Source organism: Nipponia nippon, unplaced genomic scaffold (assembly GCF_047370975.1).
Source record: "Nipponia nippon isolate SJK-2023a ecotype South Korea unplaced genomic scaffold, ASM4737097v1 scaffold_21, whole genome shotgun sequence".
Lineage (NCBI taxonomy): Eukaryota > Metazoa > Chordata > Aves > Pelecaniformes > Threskiornithidae > Nipponia > Nipponia nippon.
The window spans coordinates 4,333,013-4,346,945 of record NW_028262338.1 but is presented as its reverse complement, the minus strand read 5'-3'; the positions used below and the strand labels follow the sequence as shown (position 1 = coordinate 4,346,945).

Genomic DNA, 13,933 nt, shown 5'->3' with positions numbered 1-13,933 from the left:
TACAGTAAAAATGTTTGGAAGTTGCTTCTCTGCAGCTTGGAAAAAGGATGTATAAAACCTTGACAGCCACTTAAAAAGGGATATCTGGGGAGCAGAGGGACAATTGTGAGCAGAGAATATGCCGTCAGAAAAAAATCAGAACAGTCCTAAATTGTCTATTTCTCCTTTTTCTTATTTTGTATTCAATGGCTTGTAGGTGTTAGCAATAACTTGCATTAACTTAGAGCAACTTATTTGTGTCTATTTTCAAACTGTATGCGATAGTAAAATATTTTAGTTTCCTTTTGGAAGTATTAGATGCTTGATTTACTATTTCACTTCATTGCTCAATGACTGCACATCCTAAAAGACAGAGGAATGAATAATTATTTGTGATAATTATGCATAATCATTTCCTCTAGACTTCTACCTGTTGTTTCTCATGTTCTATGAGCTCCAATACAAATGCATAGTACACCTTATTTGCCTGCTTCCATTTCTAGCTCATCACAGATGAGGTGAAAGCCAGGCTAGTGAAAAGGTAGTTCACCATGAGCTCTTGATACAGCATAGTATTTCAGGGGAAGCTATCCAGAGTAGTTACTATCGGCTGGTTGATCTGCAATAATAGAGGGTGGATGTGAGAGAATGGCTAACCATCCTCCCATCCTGTCCAATACTATAACTGTGTTTTATATACTCCTTTGACATTTCCTTTGGCTCAAAATGCTATTGCTGTTTATTCTAATTATTTTTTTTCATTTTAATTTATTAAAATTTAGTTTAAAACTAAAAAGGGAAAATATTACCAGAACTAACCACTTCCTTTTAACTAAGTCTTAATATTGCTAAAGGGTTTCATCAAGGTCAATGTGCATAACGTTTTAAGAAGTATTATTAATAATTTCATATACTGAGATTTCACTAACCTTACTATTAATGGGACCTTGTTTCTTACTTTGCTTCTTCATGGGCTCTTTTGAACTTAAATCTTAATGAAAAACTGTGGAAGAGATAAGACATGATTGTGTTTTGATTAAGATCCAGTGCTAAAAGAAAATGGCTATAAAAGCTGAAATCTAATTGAGAGAAAGACTTTGTAAAGTACCACATATGGATGCCAGTTATTGAGCAGAGAAGAATCCAAGAAGAACCTAGCCTAGTTACCAAGACTAGATTTGCTAGTTAATGTGAGGATTGTAATGGATAGATTGATGGTCAAACATTCCTTTAGGATTACTTAAAACATTGCAGTTGTTGTAGAGCAAGGACACGTCAGATTAGATCATTTTGTCTGGTGACCGTTTTTTTTTTTTCTACACAGGTCAATTAAAAATAAATGTTGAGAATGTCGTGAAATCTGGTGCCTCCTTTGCTACATCTTGCTGGGCATCTTATTGCATGGCCCTAGGTAGTACAAAATGAGAACATAATCTCAATTGCAGTGGTGCCACATATACCTAGGAGGGCTGAGAGCTTATGGCTTTACGAAGTGTCTCCCTTCTTTGTGCATTGCAAATGAAAGGTTGTTCTTTTTCCTTAAAGCAATTTTATCTTATGCACAGTGTTCTTGGCTCTTATGCTTTAAAGTAAACTTTGAGTTTACTATCCTTCATGTCAGTGGCCATTTTGCTATTCATCCCGAGTGATATTCTCTATCAATATTTCTTTCGCTAGGTGCAATGATCCTATATCAGCATCTCTCCTTTGGTTTGATAATCAAGCTGATTTCTAAATTAGACTGCATTTTTTTCCAAGAACGAGAAACGTATGGGCTGATGCACAGAGAAAATGTTTCTTTACTGTATTTACGCTGTATGTACTGTTTTCTGGGGGAGAAGATGGGGGGATGGGGGTGGAAAATGGTGTTTCCCAAGAAGAAATGTAATTCTATGCATTCTATGTTTGCAGAAATGGATATGAATGACAAAACTTCTATTTGTCTGTCAAACAGAAATGCTTCTAGCTGGATGGAAAACTAGACAGGCGGTAGTTAATTTAGAGATTACGATTTATGTTTATAGTCATAGTTTTATGAAGAAAATTTAGAAGAAGGGGGTTTTGGAAAGCTCTCATTTCTTACTTAAATGTTCTTGGAGAATAAGAATGGATTGTATTTTTTTTTTTTTTTTCTCCTTCAACAGGGAATATTTCCTAAATCTTTCATCCACATCAAGGAAGTTACTGTTGAAAAGAAAAGGTATTGAATTTAACTGTATTATTACATTAAGGATCTTGTCTGCTAAAGAATGAGTTTTAAGGCATTTATATGCCTTAAACACAGTAACTGTAATATAAACCCATGAAACTCAGATATTCTTCATTTTAATTGTGTTAAATTTTCTTCTTTTTCCTAGACATACAGAAAATATAATATCTGCTGAAATTCCTTTAGTTCAAGAAGTTACCACTACTCTCTGGGAATGGGGAAGCATCTGGAAACAGCTCTATGTGGTATGACACTTTTGCATTCTGTGTGTGGCCTGTTAATTAGTCCTATTTATGCATATTGAGGCCTTGTTCAAATTAGTGTCTTTTCTTAGATGCAGGCTGGGATCTGGGAGGATCTAAGAAATCAATTCTTCATCACTGCTTAGACAATTACCATTTTCTTCAATGGCTTTAAATTAAAAGGCTGACTTACTGCTGAAGAGTGGTGTAACTTCATACCTTAAGTTTCAGCCTTGAGTATCCTGTACATAACAAATTTTTCATAACTATTCTTTGTAGAGTTGACAAGTTGCAAGATAGGAGTATCAAACATAACTAAGATGCATTTGAAAGAGTCGCCACATTCTTGGGATGCTAGAACAACAGTTGTTCAAGGGTTACTGGGAGCACGTAGCGATTAACAATTGGCAATTTCAAGAAGTCAGTCTTTTTACTTTCAATAGCTTAATTTTATATTTCATAAAAAAGCCCATATTTTTTTTTCACCTTGGAGAAAAACATAAAAGTGCAATGAATTCGGAGGTATTAGTCAAAATGGCCACTGCATCAGCATCTGTGTTCCTTGTAAGTAAGCAACCTGTAGTCGTGGTGGTCTTTTGCATGTGCTTGTAATGCCCACAGCGTAGTACAGAACTGTAGAAGTGATTGATGATTTTTATTTTTTAAAGTATCTTTTTATTCTTATTGGGCCTGAAATATTTTTGCAGACCTCAACTATTCTTTATACAGAGACCAAACCTTTCTTATAATATTATACCTGTCCTTAGACTACAAGACTCCGAGAGAGAAAATTTGAATACGAAGGACAGAAGGCTAATTTTTACATTTGCATTATCATAGGTATTTTGCATGTTGTAACCCTACCTTAATCCCTACTGATTCTACTGACTTGTTTATGAATTTCTGGCCGTCAGACTTAGGTTAAAGTGTTGACTTGAAAAACATCATAAGATGGTGAATTCTCTAGTAGTCTCTTCTAATGGATAACCTGTTTCAACAACTTGCACTGACTGCTCCAGGATCCCAGCCTTTGGATTTTGCTTTTTCTCTGTTGGAGCAAAGAAGTCTTGAATATGGTGTAGTTATTCCTCATTAATATAATTTCTGAAACATGTCACTTCTTAGTCTTCCTCTTGTTAAAGTCAACAACAAAAAACCAACAACAAACTTCTGTTATTTCAGTGAATGACATTGGAACTGCTTTAGTGACTTCTATGCATTCTCTCACTTTTTTCTTTTAAATGTATTAATGCAATAATCAAATGTTCTTGTTCCCAGCGTGCTCTTACCAGTATGTCATACAGAAGTAAGTTACTTCTATAATGTTTTCTTCTGATGAGACTTAGTGAACAAATTGTAAAACAGCACAATTAAATAAAACAAAAATAACGTAATTCCCTATCCCTGTACAAACTGCTTAAATTTCATGTCACTTCTTTACGGTCGCATGGGAGATTCTGTCCTTAACAATTTGTGGGATGAGAGGAAGAAGGAAGCCAGGCCCGGTACTTTGCCTAATTCTTGCTCCTGCAATTATTTAGCATTAAATATGACGCATCCTTTAATTGTCAAGACCAATGTTTCACTTCAACTTGAGGCTCGAAGCCTATTGTTTTCTTTTATATCTTAGACAAATAAGAAAGAGCAGTTCCAGCAGGTGCAGTCTATGATGTATGACTTAATGGAGTGGCGGTCACAGCTTCTGTCCGGGACTTTGCCAAAAGACGAGCTCAAAGAACTCAAACAGAAAGTCACTTCCAAAATTGATTATGGTAACAAGTAAGTGGCCTACGTTGCTTCTGGAAAACGTGATTTATTTTAAAGCACCCAGCTAGAACAGAGATGATGATAAAATTTTCCTTTTTGCAGTTTTGTAACTCGTTAATGTGAGATGTAGACATATTGAATCTTCCTTTTCAAACTTCTCCCTGTTATTCCTGTGATAATAGCAGATACCATGTTGAGGCTTCGCATAGCAAACCGCTTTTTCAGAATATTAATTTTTTTGTTAATTATAGATATACGAGCTTGTCAATTGTAAAGATTTGAGGTCAGATAACTGGCCTTTATATACATACAACATCAGTGTGCTCGGGACCCAAAACTTGTCTATCCTTCACAAACACAGCCTACCTCTAGTAGTGTTATGCTGCCACTTCAAAAGTGGTGCTGAGAGACCTTAGTGTGGGGGATGAATAGCAAAAGTCTGAAGCGTACAGAGCCTTTGCTAAAGGCACCGCGCCACCACCCGACCCCTCCAAACCCCGCCCCAATTTACTAGGGAATTTCCAGGCAGAACTCTGGTTCTGGTAATAGAAGTGAAACTACCAGGGATAGAATAGTTATTCAACAAAATGCCTTGTCTGCTTCTTGCTAATGAAAAGTCCCTGCAACGCAACACGTTTTTGGCAAAATTTGGGGTTATGTGGGGTGGTGTCCCACCATCTGATAAAGGGGGAGAGCGAGCTTGGTAAACAAATCTTTGTAGTATTGGTTTTATAGGCATTGGAATCTGCTTATAAACTGTGTTTAGCCATTGCAAGTGACTGTGGTTATTGTGGCGTGAAGGCCTATATGCAGCTGAAAGTCTTCTGTTAGCTGTGGCTAGACATAAACAATGACCACGAGGTGTTACGAAACTCTTAGCTTGTTCACTGTGACTTGGATGCACAGATTTCTGATAAATTATATTCTTACAGGACACACTATGGGAATACACGTATCCTGCTATGCTATGGCGAGCTGAATTGTCTCTCCAAGACAGATTTTACTTTGAAATGCTCCAGTCAAAGAAGCCTAGCTCTGATTAAGACAACACTAACATTTCTTTGCTTTCAGACTTTTGTTTTCATACTCTTCTTTCCAAATTATGAGACAGTAAGCTTCTTCCTTTAGCAGAGCAGGGGTGGAGAGGATGTTTAAAATTGTTTGGGACTGTATAGAGGAAAAGTGCAAATTGGGTAGTATTTCTAAGTGCCTGAAAGTGTGGGGTTGAGTTGTGATGTATGAAGGAAACTTGCCAAACTGTGGAGAAGGAATAAAAGGGAATGACAATGGAGGCAGAGTGGGTCATTGTGGGAGAGGAGACTGAACCCCAAATGAAGAGAGGTTGCGGATAATCATGTAAAGTGATGAAGATGGCTTGCAGTCTGACAGAGACTGCTTCAAACAACAGTAACAGTGCCATAAGGGCAGCCAGTACATCTTAGAAACTGTGAAAGGTACAGTCTGGCACAAAGTAGACAATTTTAGAGGGGGATGGAGGAGTGAGATCCTGGATAGGCAGGAAAGAGTATCTCTTGGCTGAGGTGACACCAAGACACTGTGGGCAAGAATAGGTAGGATGTATGGAGGTAAGGCTTGAGTTTTGAATGTTGAGGCAAAAAAAAAATAGCAGAAGGAAAAAAGGCATGATTTGTATGACAGCAAAGGAGAACAGAGCACAGTAGTTAGTTAAGTAACGGGACTGGGAGAGTAAGAGAGCAACATAAAAGCAGAAGGTAACAGGAAAAACCCATGCATCTTGACTACAAAGGTTATACGTTAAAAAGCAAAAGAGATGAAGACCACTTGAAGGCATTGAACATGGTGAATCTATTTTATGTGATAGGCATTTAAATGCTTTGGTGACATTACTAGAAATTCCGAAAATGGTACAACAAGCTGTACAACAGCTGTACAACAGCTTGAAAAGAAAATCGTGGGGTTTAGTTAAATTCTTCTTCAATCAAATACTGTTGCATGTATTTAAACTTACTTTATTGCTTCAAAACTTGAAGCAGCTCCTTGTATGTTACATTTCTAAGCTTTATTTTTATAGAAGGAAATAACTGTGCCATTATGCTCTTTGTGTTTTCACAGGATACTTGAGCTAGATCTAATAGTTAGAGATGAAGATGGAAATATCTTGGATCCAGATAAAACCAGCGTCATCAGCCTATTTCATGCACATGAAGAAGCAACTAACAAAATCACTGAGCGAATTAAGGAGGAGATGGTAGGAATGACTGGCCAAACTTAATGCTTCCTTTGCTAAAATCAAAAGGAAAAACCAGACCAAGGCTTGAAGGATGTCACCTTCTGCCACAGGAGTTGGTGGAAACTTTTGCCTCTGACTTGAACTAAGAGTAGATTCACATTCCTGTGTTATAAATATGGCTAAGCCTCAAATTGAGTTAGTTGCATTTGTGCACTGGATTCAGGCTGTGGGCTAGGCTGAAAGCCTGTGTCTAAAGCTGATTCTAAATCTATTCTTGGATTCTTAAATAGAAATAGGTCTCTTCATTCCATCTGTAGGCTATTCAGTAGGCTGGTTTGTGTAGTGAATAGTTAAATACTTGGCGTTCAGGCTGCAAGCTATGACTAACCAAAGCTCTTTTTTAGAATATCTTGTGACAACACTAGTTGTTTGCTATGTGTTGCTGCTTGTTAGTTAGTCTGGTGGAGTTGAATTCAAGCTCACTAAAGAGGAACTCAGGTGAACTCAGCATAATCTTGTGGACACCAGAAGTTAGCACACCTAAGCAAAGCTGATGAGTGCATAAATTTCATCTTTTAAAATGCAAAGCAGGTGACTACACTTCCTTGACCTTTTTCTACATTAAATCTGTTCAGGGAGGGACTTGTAAGATACCTGGGTTCTTTTCTTCCTTCATGAGAAAATAAACAGTAATAAAGCAAGTAAAAGACTTGACAAAAAAGTCTGGCCATTGTGACACTTCAATAATGCCCATGAGAACTCACTGGAAAACACCTTATGAGTTGTTCTCATCAGTGTCACTAAATAAATCGTGCTTCCCAGACATGAAAATGTAATTAACTGAAAATATAAGGAAAATTAAAGTCGGTAGTCTGCAGCAGACTGTGGTGACTTGTTTTAAAAGTAGAGCCAAACAATGGATAAAAAGAGTTTTAGGCCATCAAATGTTAAGTAGCTGTTTCTAGGTGGTTAAAATGGGTTGTAGGTAGAAATTAGGAGCCTTATTTTTGAGTCAGTGAGCCTGCTCAGCTGTGTCCTGGTCTCAGCCTGGTATTAATCTCCTCTTCAAAGAGGTGTATTTTGTTTCGCTAGTGTTCCTAGCATACTGAAACCCCGTTACGATGCGGATAGTAGGCCTTCTGCTATACCCTACTGTGTTCAAAAATCACCTCTTTCAGACCTGTAGGCTCGCCTCTGTAGTGACAGCCTGATACTTTCTCTTCTCTTTGAAAGTGGTGATAATGTTTCACCCGTTAAATAATTGCCCAGTGGCAGAAGAACTGGCCTAAGATATGTAAGTCATAGAATCATAGAATATCTCAAGTCGCAAGGGACCTGTAAGAATCATTGAGTCCAACTCCCTGCTCCCTTCTCGTAAAGGGGTTTAAGTTCTTACAGCATAGTAAAAACATTGTCAAATATTTTAGGCACAGTCTTTTACCAAAATTTTAGTAAGGGACTTCAGAATAGTTCCATTGAAAGCAGCCTGATTTTCTTGGGAGGTAGGTTTGGAATACATTCATATACAGGAGGGAAACTTAACCTGGCTCTTTTCTCCCGAATGAAAGTAAATGTCAGATGTAAAGGAAGGTTTCTGGAAGTGAAGGGCGAAAGGAAGAGGAACAGCTTAACTATTGTGTTCCTTGGAAATATTCATGAAGTAAAGTAATCCCTGTTCCATTTCTAAAAGGAGACACCTACCTGGAAAGGATAATATGCTTAGAATCCCATAGAAAGGAAGGTCTTGCTGATACTGAGTACGTCCCTTAAGTACTGCAGAAGATTGATTTAAGGCATCTCTGTCATCAGCTTTTTCATCATTTGCACACGGAGGTAGCTCCCTAGTCTGGGTGCAGTGTTTTGAAGAACCCAGCCTAAGCTTTTTATCTCCTTGCATACAGTAAAGGCTCTGGAGAGGAAGGTGGGCTCTTTCAGACCTGTGTCACTTCTGTACCTCCTAGCCTGCTAACTTTCTAGCTTCATAGTAGAAAAGGACATTGATGCGCTGGTGAAGCATTGCGGAGGGTGAGAAACTTATTTGCTAGTCATGCTTGTGTTATTAAGCAATGTCTTTCAGAGGAATACACAGGGTAATGCTTATTTGCTGGGAACAAGTATTTTTATCCAAATTTTCTATGATTTTTCAAGATTAACTGTTATATATGACAAAAAGTTAAACTGCTTGTATCCCACCATTTTAATTCATGGATCTAGCTAATGATTTTCCTCCTCCTGAGTAGTCAAAGGATCAACCAGATTATGCATCGTACTCCCGAATGTCTTCATCCCCCACCCACAGCCTATACGTCTTTGTGCGGAATTTTGTTTGCCGAATTGGAGAGGATGCAGAACTCTTTATGTCACTATATGATCCACAGAAATCAACAATTATAAGGTAAGCTTTCTTTTTTTTTTTTTTTTATTGCAAAAGAGTAGCAAAAGGAGCTAGGCAAAATTTAAGTAAAATAGTTGCCAATATGCCAGTAATGCAGAGAATATACAAATAAAAGGAAGAAAACCAAAAGGAAAAGGAAGTGTGGACAGATCTAGTTGTTGGCAGCTACTGAAGAATTCTAGGGTAAGGGATCCCAAATATTTTGGTAGGTAATTTCTGGAATGAACATTTCAGAATTTTGTAGAAGCCTGAGAACACTTCCAAGTTAAGCGATTATTCTTGATGGGGAATGTTGTGGTGTTTAGAGTAAAGTGCTGAAATGGGGGGGTAAAGAACAAAATGGGAGTAACTTATAAATTCAAAAATAGATTAAGATTCTGTTGATTATTCCTGTCAAACAGACTATGATGATGTTAATGTTTCCCCCCGAAAAGGTTCCATTCTGTCTTATGTTCAAGTTATTTTTCAAAACCTACTGATGGAGTTTTGTATAGCATTCTTCTTGTCTTTTTAGCCTGGTATTAGATTTAAACAATCACCACAGACTATTGTCTGTTACGCAACCTTTGTTAAGTACTCTGGTTTTAAATGTACTGTGAAAAGGAAGAATTTTTAAATCACATGACAATAAGATTTTTATCTTCAAAACAGTGAGAACTACTTGGTGAGATGGGGGAGCAGAGGCTTTCCAAAGGAAATTGATATGCTCAACAACCTTAAAGTAGTATTCACAGTAAGTGTTTTCCCGTTTTCCTTACTTCGCATTTGCAAATCAGATTGTCTCTTCTCTGTGGTCACTATCAGAATTCCTCAGGATTGAGCAAGATGAAGAAGGAAGCAGAGGTACTCTTAGAAAAAGAGTAAGATGACCAGTCATTGAGTGCTTTACGGCAGTGACAATGCTTCAATGTCCTTCTTCAAATTAATTTGCTGCCTCATAAATTTACTGATGACTTGAATTTTTTTTATCTGCTGTACCTCTTGATTGCTACTATTTTCTGTATTTATCTTACCTTATATTTTCTTCAAACTTTAAACTGTCAGGTTTTTCATCCTTTCTGTGGGCTTAGTTTAGGGTGGGTGTGGGGGTTTTTTGTTTGCTTGTTTGTTTTTCCCATTGATTGCTAAGGCTCAAGTTATTACTGGAGGTCCTGTTTAAATTTCAGAACTGCATTCTTCCCCAAGTAATATTTCAGTTCTTTTTTGTTCATATCTTAGGATCTTGGAAATAAAGACCTTGGCAGAGACAAAATTTATTTAGTTTGTCAAATAGTCCGAGTTGGAAGGATGGATCTCAAAGACAGTAACTCAAAGAAATACACACAAGGACTAAGGCGGCCTTTTGGAGTGGCAGGTAACTGATGTCTCCTGTGCTGTATCTGAAGCAGGACCCAAGTGATACTTGCCAACCCTGGACCATAGAATGCCTACCAAGACATGTCAGAATACAAAATAGCTATATCAACTGTCTTCCATATTAAATTTTTTAAGTCCATGAAGACTGCACCTACATTAGCATTTTAGTTCAGATCAGAAATGTGCTTTGGAATTTAATTTCCTAATAATTCATACTTACTGCTACACAGTGCAAACCGAAGCACAGTACCAGAGTATAATAACAGAATTCCTTGCAGGTGAAATAAAACCAACAATTATGTCCCAAGAGCACCACCAATGCCCTCATATCTGTGTCCACAGGATTAGACCAAAACTGGTCTGAAGTAATCTCTGTTAACACAACGTCATGTTTGTAGCGTGGACTTTGCACTAAATGGTCTGCCCCACAAATCTACCCCTATCGGGCTACGCCGCTTGCTAGTGAAAAATCTGTGTTTACCTCGAGGCACAAGAACATTAATGTGCATTATTCATAGATAAGGAGATATTTTGCAATGCTATTGTATGTTTTGATGACTTTTCTTTTACTCTTCTAGTTATGGATATTACAGATATCATAAAAGGAAAAGCTGAAAGTGATGAAGAAAAGCAGCATTTCATTCCCTTTCACCCGTAAGACAGTCATAGATGTCGTTTTTTTTTTTTAATGTGCACAAAAATATTTCTGTATCTACTTGGCTGTAACAATCTGTAAAGTGTTTCAAGAAAAAATACCTTTTCCTTTTAATAATTTTATGTTGTAATAGTGCTAATTATTTAAGTATCACTTTAAAAGGCATTTAAGACTTGACAGGGGTTACATAGCATGTGAAACAAACATATATTTCTATGAATGTCCTCCTTCCGACAGCTGGTACCATGTCCTTTTTAACAAAACCCAACTTATAGTTATACATATGCAACAGTAACTTTTACATGTATGGATAACTACTAATTTACATGCTTGATTCTGTTTTGAATTTGAGAAAAATCTGAGTAAAAATTGGGTTTCAGTTAAAAATTAGTTCAGTTGTCTTACATCGACTATTTTCAAAAGAAATGCCAGACCAGGTGCCTAAAAATGTGATACTCGCAGATAAAATGCATAGATGCCAGTATTCACTGGAAACATGTTTGTGCATTCTACATAGCACTGCTGCTATGTACTATGGAGAATAAATTTCATTCTGAAAGACCCAAGTATGACACACTGGTTTATTTCACTCGTTTACAATTTGATCCAACATCTTTTGTTACGTGAGAATTTTTTTCTAATTTAATCTTTTTCACTTCAGTGTACACATAAGCTTAATTGTCAGTGGTTTGCAACTCGGAGTGAGAGATAATGAAATTACAGAATGTATCATAATAAGGTCAAGTACGGCAAAGATGACTGAGGCTGTCTGTCATCTATGTTCTGAATGTTGTTTGATATATTTAGCACTTAATTCTTAGTAGACATTGTTTTTTATCCTGCAGGGTAGTGGCAGAGAATGACTTTTTACACAGTCTCCTAAGCAAAGTCACTGCATCAAAAGGAGACAGTGGTGGACAAGGTAAAGTAGATTTTTTTTTTTTTTTTTTTGTAAAGTAACAAAGTATTTTTGTGGAACTTCATTTGATATTGTTTACTTTTTAGAGAAAGGCTTTTGTTAGAGCTGTAGCCACCACCATGGAGGTGGGTCACCTTTAAAGCTGGAAGTGAAGAATCATGAGTTTGTTGCAGAATCTTGGAGGCTATTTAAATTAGTAGCTACAGTTTTGGATTATAGAGTTAAAGGAAGTGGGGGAACTGAATTCTTACCACTATTTTGGTGGGTAGAAGAGACAATCATCTGAAAAGAGATTCCCCCCCCTTACCATAAATGTAATAATGTAATCTTTTTTTTTTTTTTTTTTTTTCCTCTTAATAGGTCTCTGGGTAACTGTGAAAATGCTCGTTGGAGATGTGATTCAAACTAGGAAGGACTACCCACATCTTGTAGACAGAACTACAGTTGTTGCTAGAAAGCTAGGATTTCCTGAAATAATCATGCCAGGTAGGAGGTGCTTTGTTCTGTAATAAGAATGGATTTTTTTTCATTTCCTAGGTTAATGAGCATTAGCTGTAGCCTTATTTACTTACTTCTGTAATGGGTAACTCAGAGGTTCTTTAGAATTTACTCTTCATGGTAAATTTTCTTCCAGTATTAGAGGCTTATATAAAATACTGAAATCCTTGGCAAGTATTTTCCAGTACTTAAATGGAAAAAATAAAATCAAGACAGAGGGATAATCCCAGCTTCTTGTACATAGCTTTCTTATCTTCTAAGTAGATTACGGTGGATGCTTAGTTGAATTGTAAATTAACCTTATTTTTATTGTAACTTATCACTGTCCTTTAATAATAATGAACATACAAGTTTACACTCTCTGTGTGGGTTTTTTTTTTGTTTTTTGGTTGGTTTTTTTTTTTGATTTATGGTAAGGTGTCTTCCAATTAAGGTCACTCACTGTCTGCAGTACTCCTCTTTTAAAAACAAGCACGCACCCACCCTCCTCCCCCAACTGCTTCAATTCAAATCTCGGTACTTGCTTTAAAAGAAGTCAATAATTTGTTCACAGGAGAAAACTGGAATATTAAGCTCCCTCTAGAGAGCTGTGTATTTGGGGAAAATTCAGTAATGGCATGATCCGTCACCTCACCAGCAGGTGTCAGTGCAGGACGAGAATTGCTTTAAGTCACTTTGAGGACTCCCTTTTGCCTCGTTTCACATCACATTGTAGTATCTTAGCTAAGAAAAACAGATGAAAATTTAAGTTCAGATGGAAAATAAGACATTTTTATCTCTTGCACTGCAGAAAAAGAGGTACTCTAGTGAAGTTCAGTTGACCCTATGCTCTCACAGCATTGTATTTGATTTTTAATCTTCCCATTTCTTTTTTTAGGAGATATAAGAAACGACATTTATATTACATTGCTGTATGGAGATTTTGATAAATACAATAAAACAACTCAGAGAAATGTGGAAGTGATCATGTGTGTCTGTGATGAAGAAGGAAAAGTGATGCCAGTAAGTTTCGGGTTTTTTTTTTTGTATGATGGACATAGAAAAATGAGTTACATTATAGAAATAAGCCTTAAACTTATAAATTTCTACAAAATACCATTGTGCAAAAACTTGCAGTTCCCTTACTTGTGTCATCTTGTGACATCTTGTGACTGATTAGTTTTATGATGTTTAAAGTGACATATCTATTAAAATCCTATAAATGTCTTGCATAAGACTGTAACAAGAAATAACACTGAATGACCTATTTTAGCTGTGCCAAGGAACAAATGCTGTTTCTGACAATTACTGCATTCTTACTCTAGGGTTTTTCTTGTGGAAATTCCCAGAGGAATGCAATTTGTACATTAAAATGTCAGAAATACCATTTCGATTACATAACAAACCCTTGATTTGTGCCAGGAAGACTGTGTCATTGTCCCTTGAATGGAGTACATGGCAAACATCTAAATTAATGACAATGGAGGAGTGTGGACACTGTACATATGCAACATAAATATTTACAGTGTCTTTTTGCTTGTCTGTTTCTGTTTTGAGGAATTTTTGTCTTTTCCTTAGGGCTTTTTAATACCAGTTCAGTATTCAGGGGGATTTTTGGCCTTTCCTTTTCTGAGCTTTATACTGCTCAGTACATCAGTACTGTGATCATGAGGGTGAAATCATAATGACGCTTCTTGAGATAAAACACAGATGGAGTAACTC

At 36.8% G+C, this 13,933-nt stretch overlaps 1 protein-coding gene across 1 annotated transcript in view; it reads left to right on the top strand.

Annotated features, from left to right (window-relative positions):
- Positions 1 to 13,933, top strand: part of DOCK2 (dedicator of cytokinesis 2) — a 205,902-nt gene that overhangs the window by 14,360 nt on the left and 177,609 nt on the right. Inside the window, exons 4-14 of the mRNA XM_087760115.1 lie at positions 2,124 to 2,179; positions 2,337 to 2,433; positions 4,061 to 4,209; positions 6,292 to 6,427; positions 8,650 to 8,804; positions 9,456 to 9,537; positions 10,023 to 10,158; positions 10,739 to 10,814; positions 11,661 to 11,737; positions 12,095 to 12,220; positions 13,110 to 13,234. Coding sequence (XP_087616241.1) covers positions 2,124 to 2,179; positions 2,337 to 2,433; positions 4,061 to 4,209; positions 6,292 to 6,427; positions 8,650 to 8,804; positions 9,456 to 9,537; positions 10,023 to 10,158; positions 10,739 to 10,814; positions 11,661 to 11,737; positions 12,095 to 12,220; positions 13,110 to 13,234 — 1,215 coding nt within the window. The remainder of the gene's footprint in view (positions 1 to 2,123; positions 2,180 to 2,336; positions 2,434 to 4,060; positions 4,210 to 6,291; positions 6,428 to 8,649; positions 8,805 to 9,455; positions 9,538 to 10,022; positions 10,159 to 10,738; positions 10,815 to 11,660; positions 11,738 to 12,094; positions 12,221 to 13,109; positions 13,235 to 13,933) is intronic.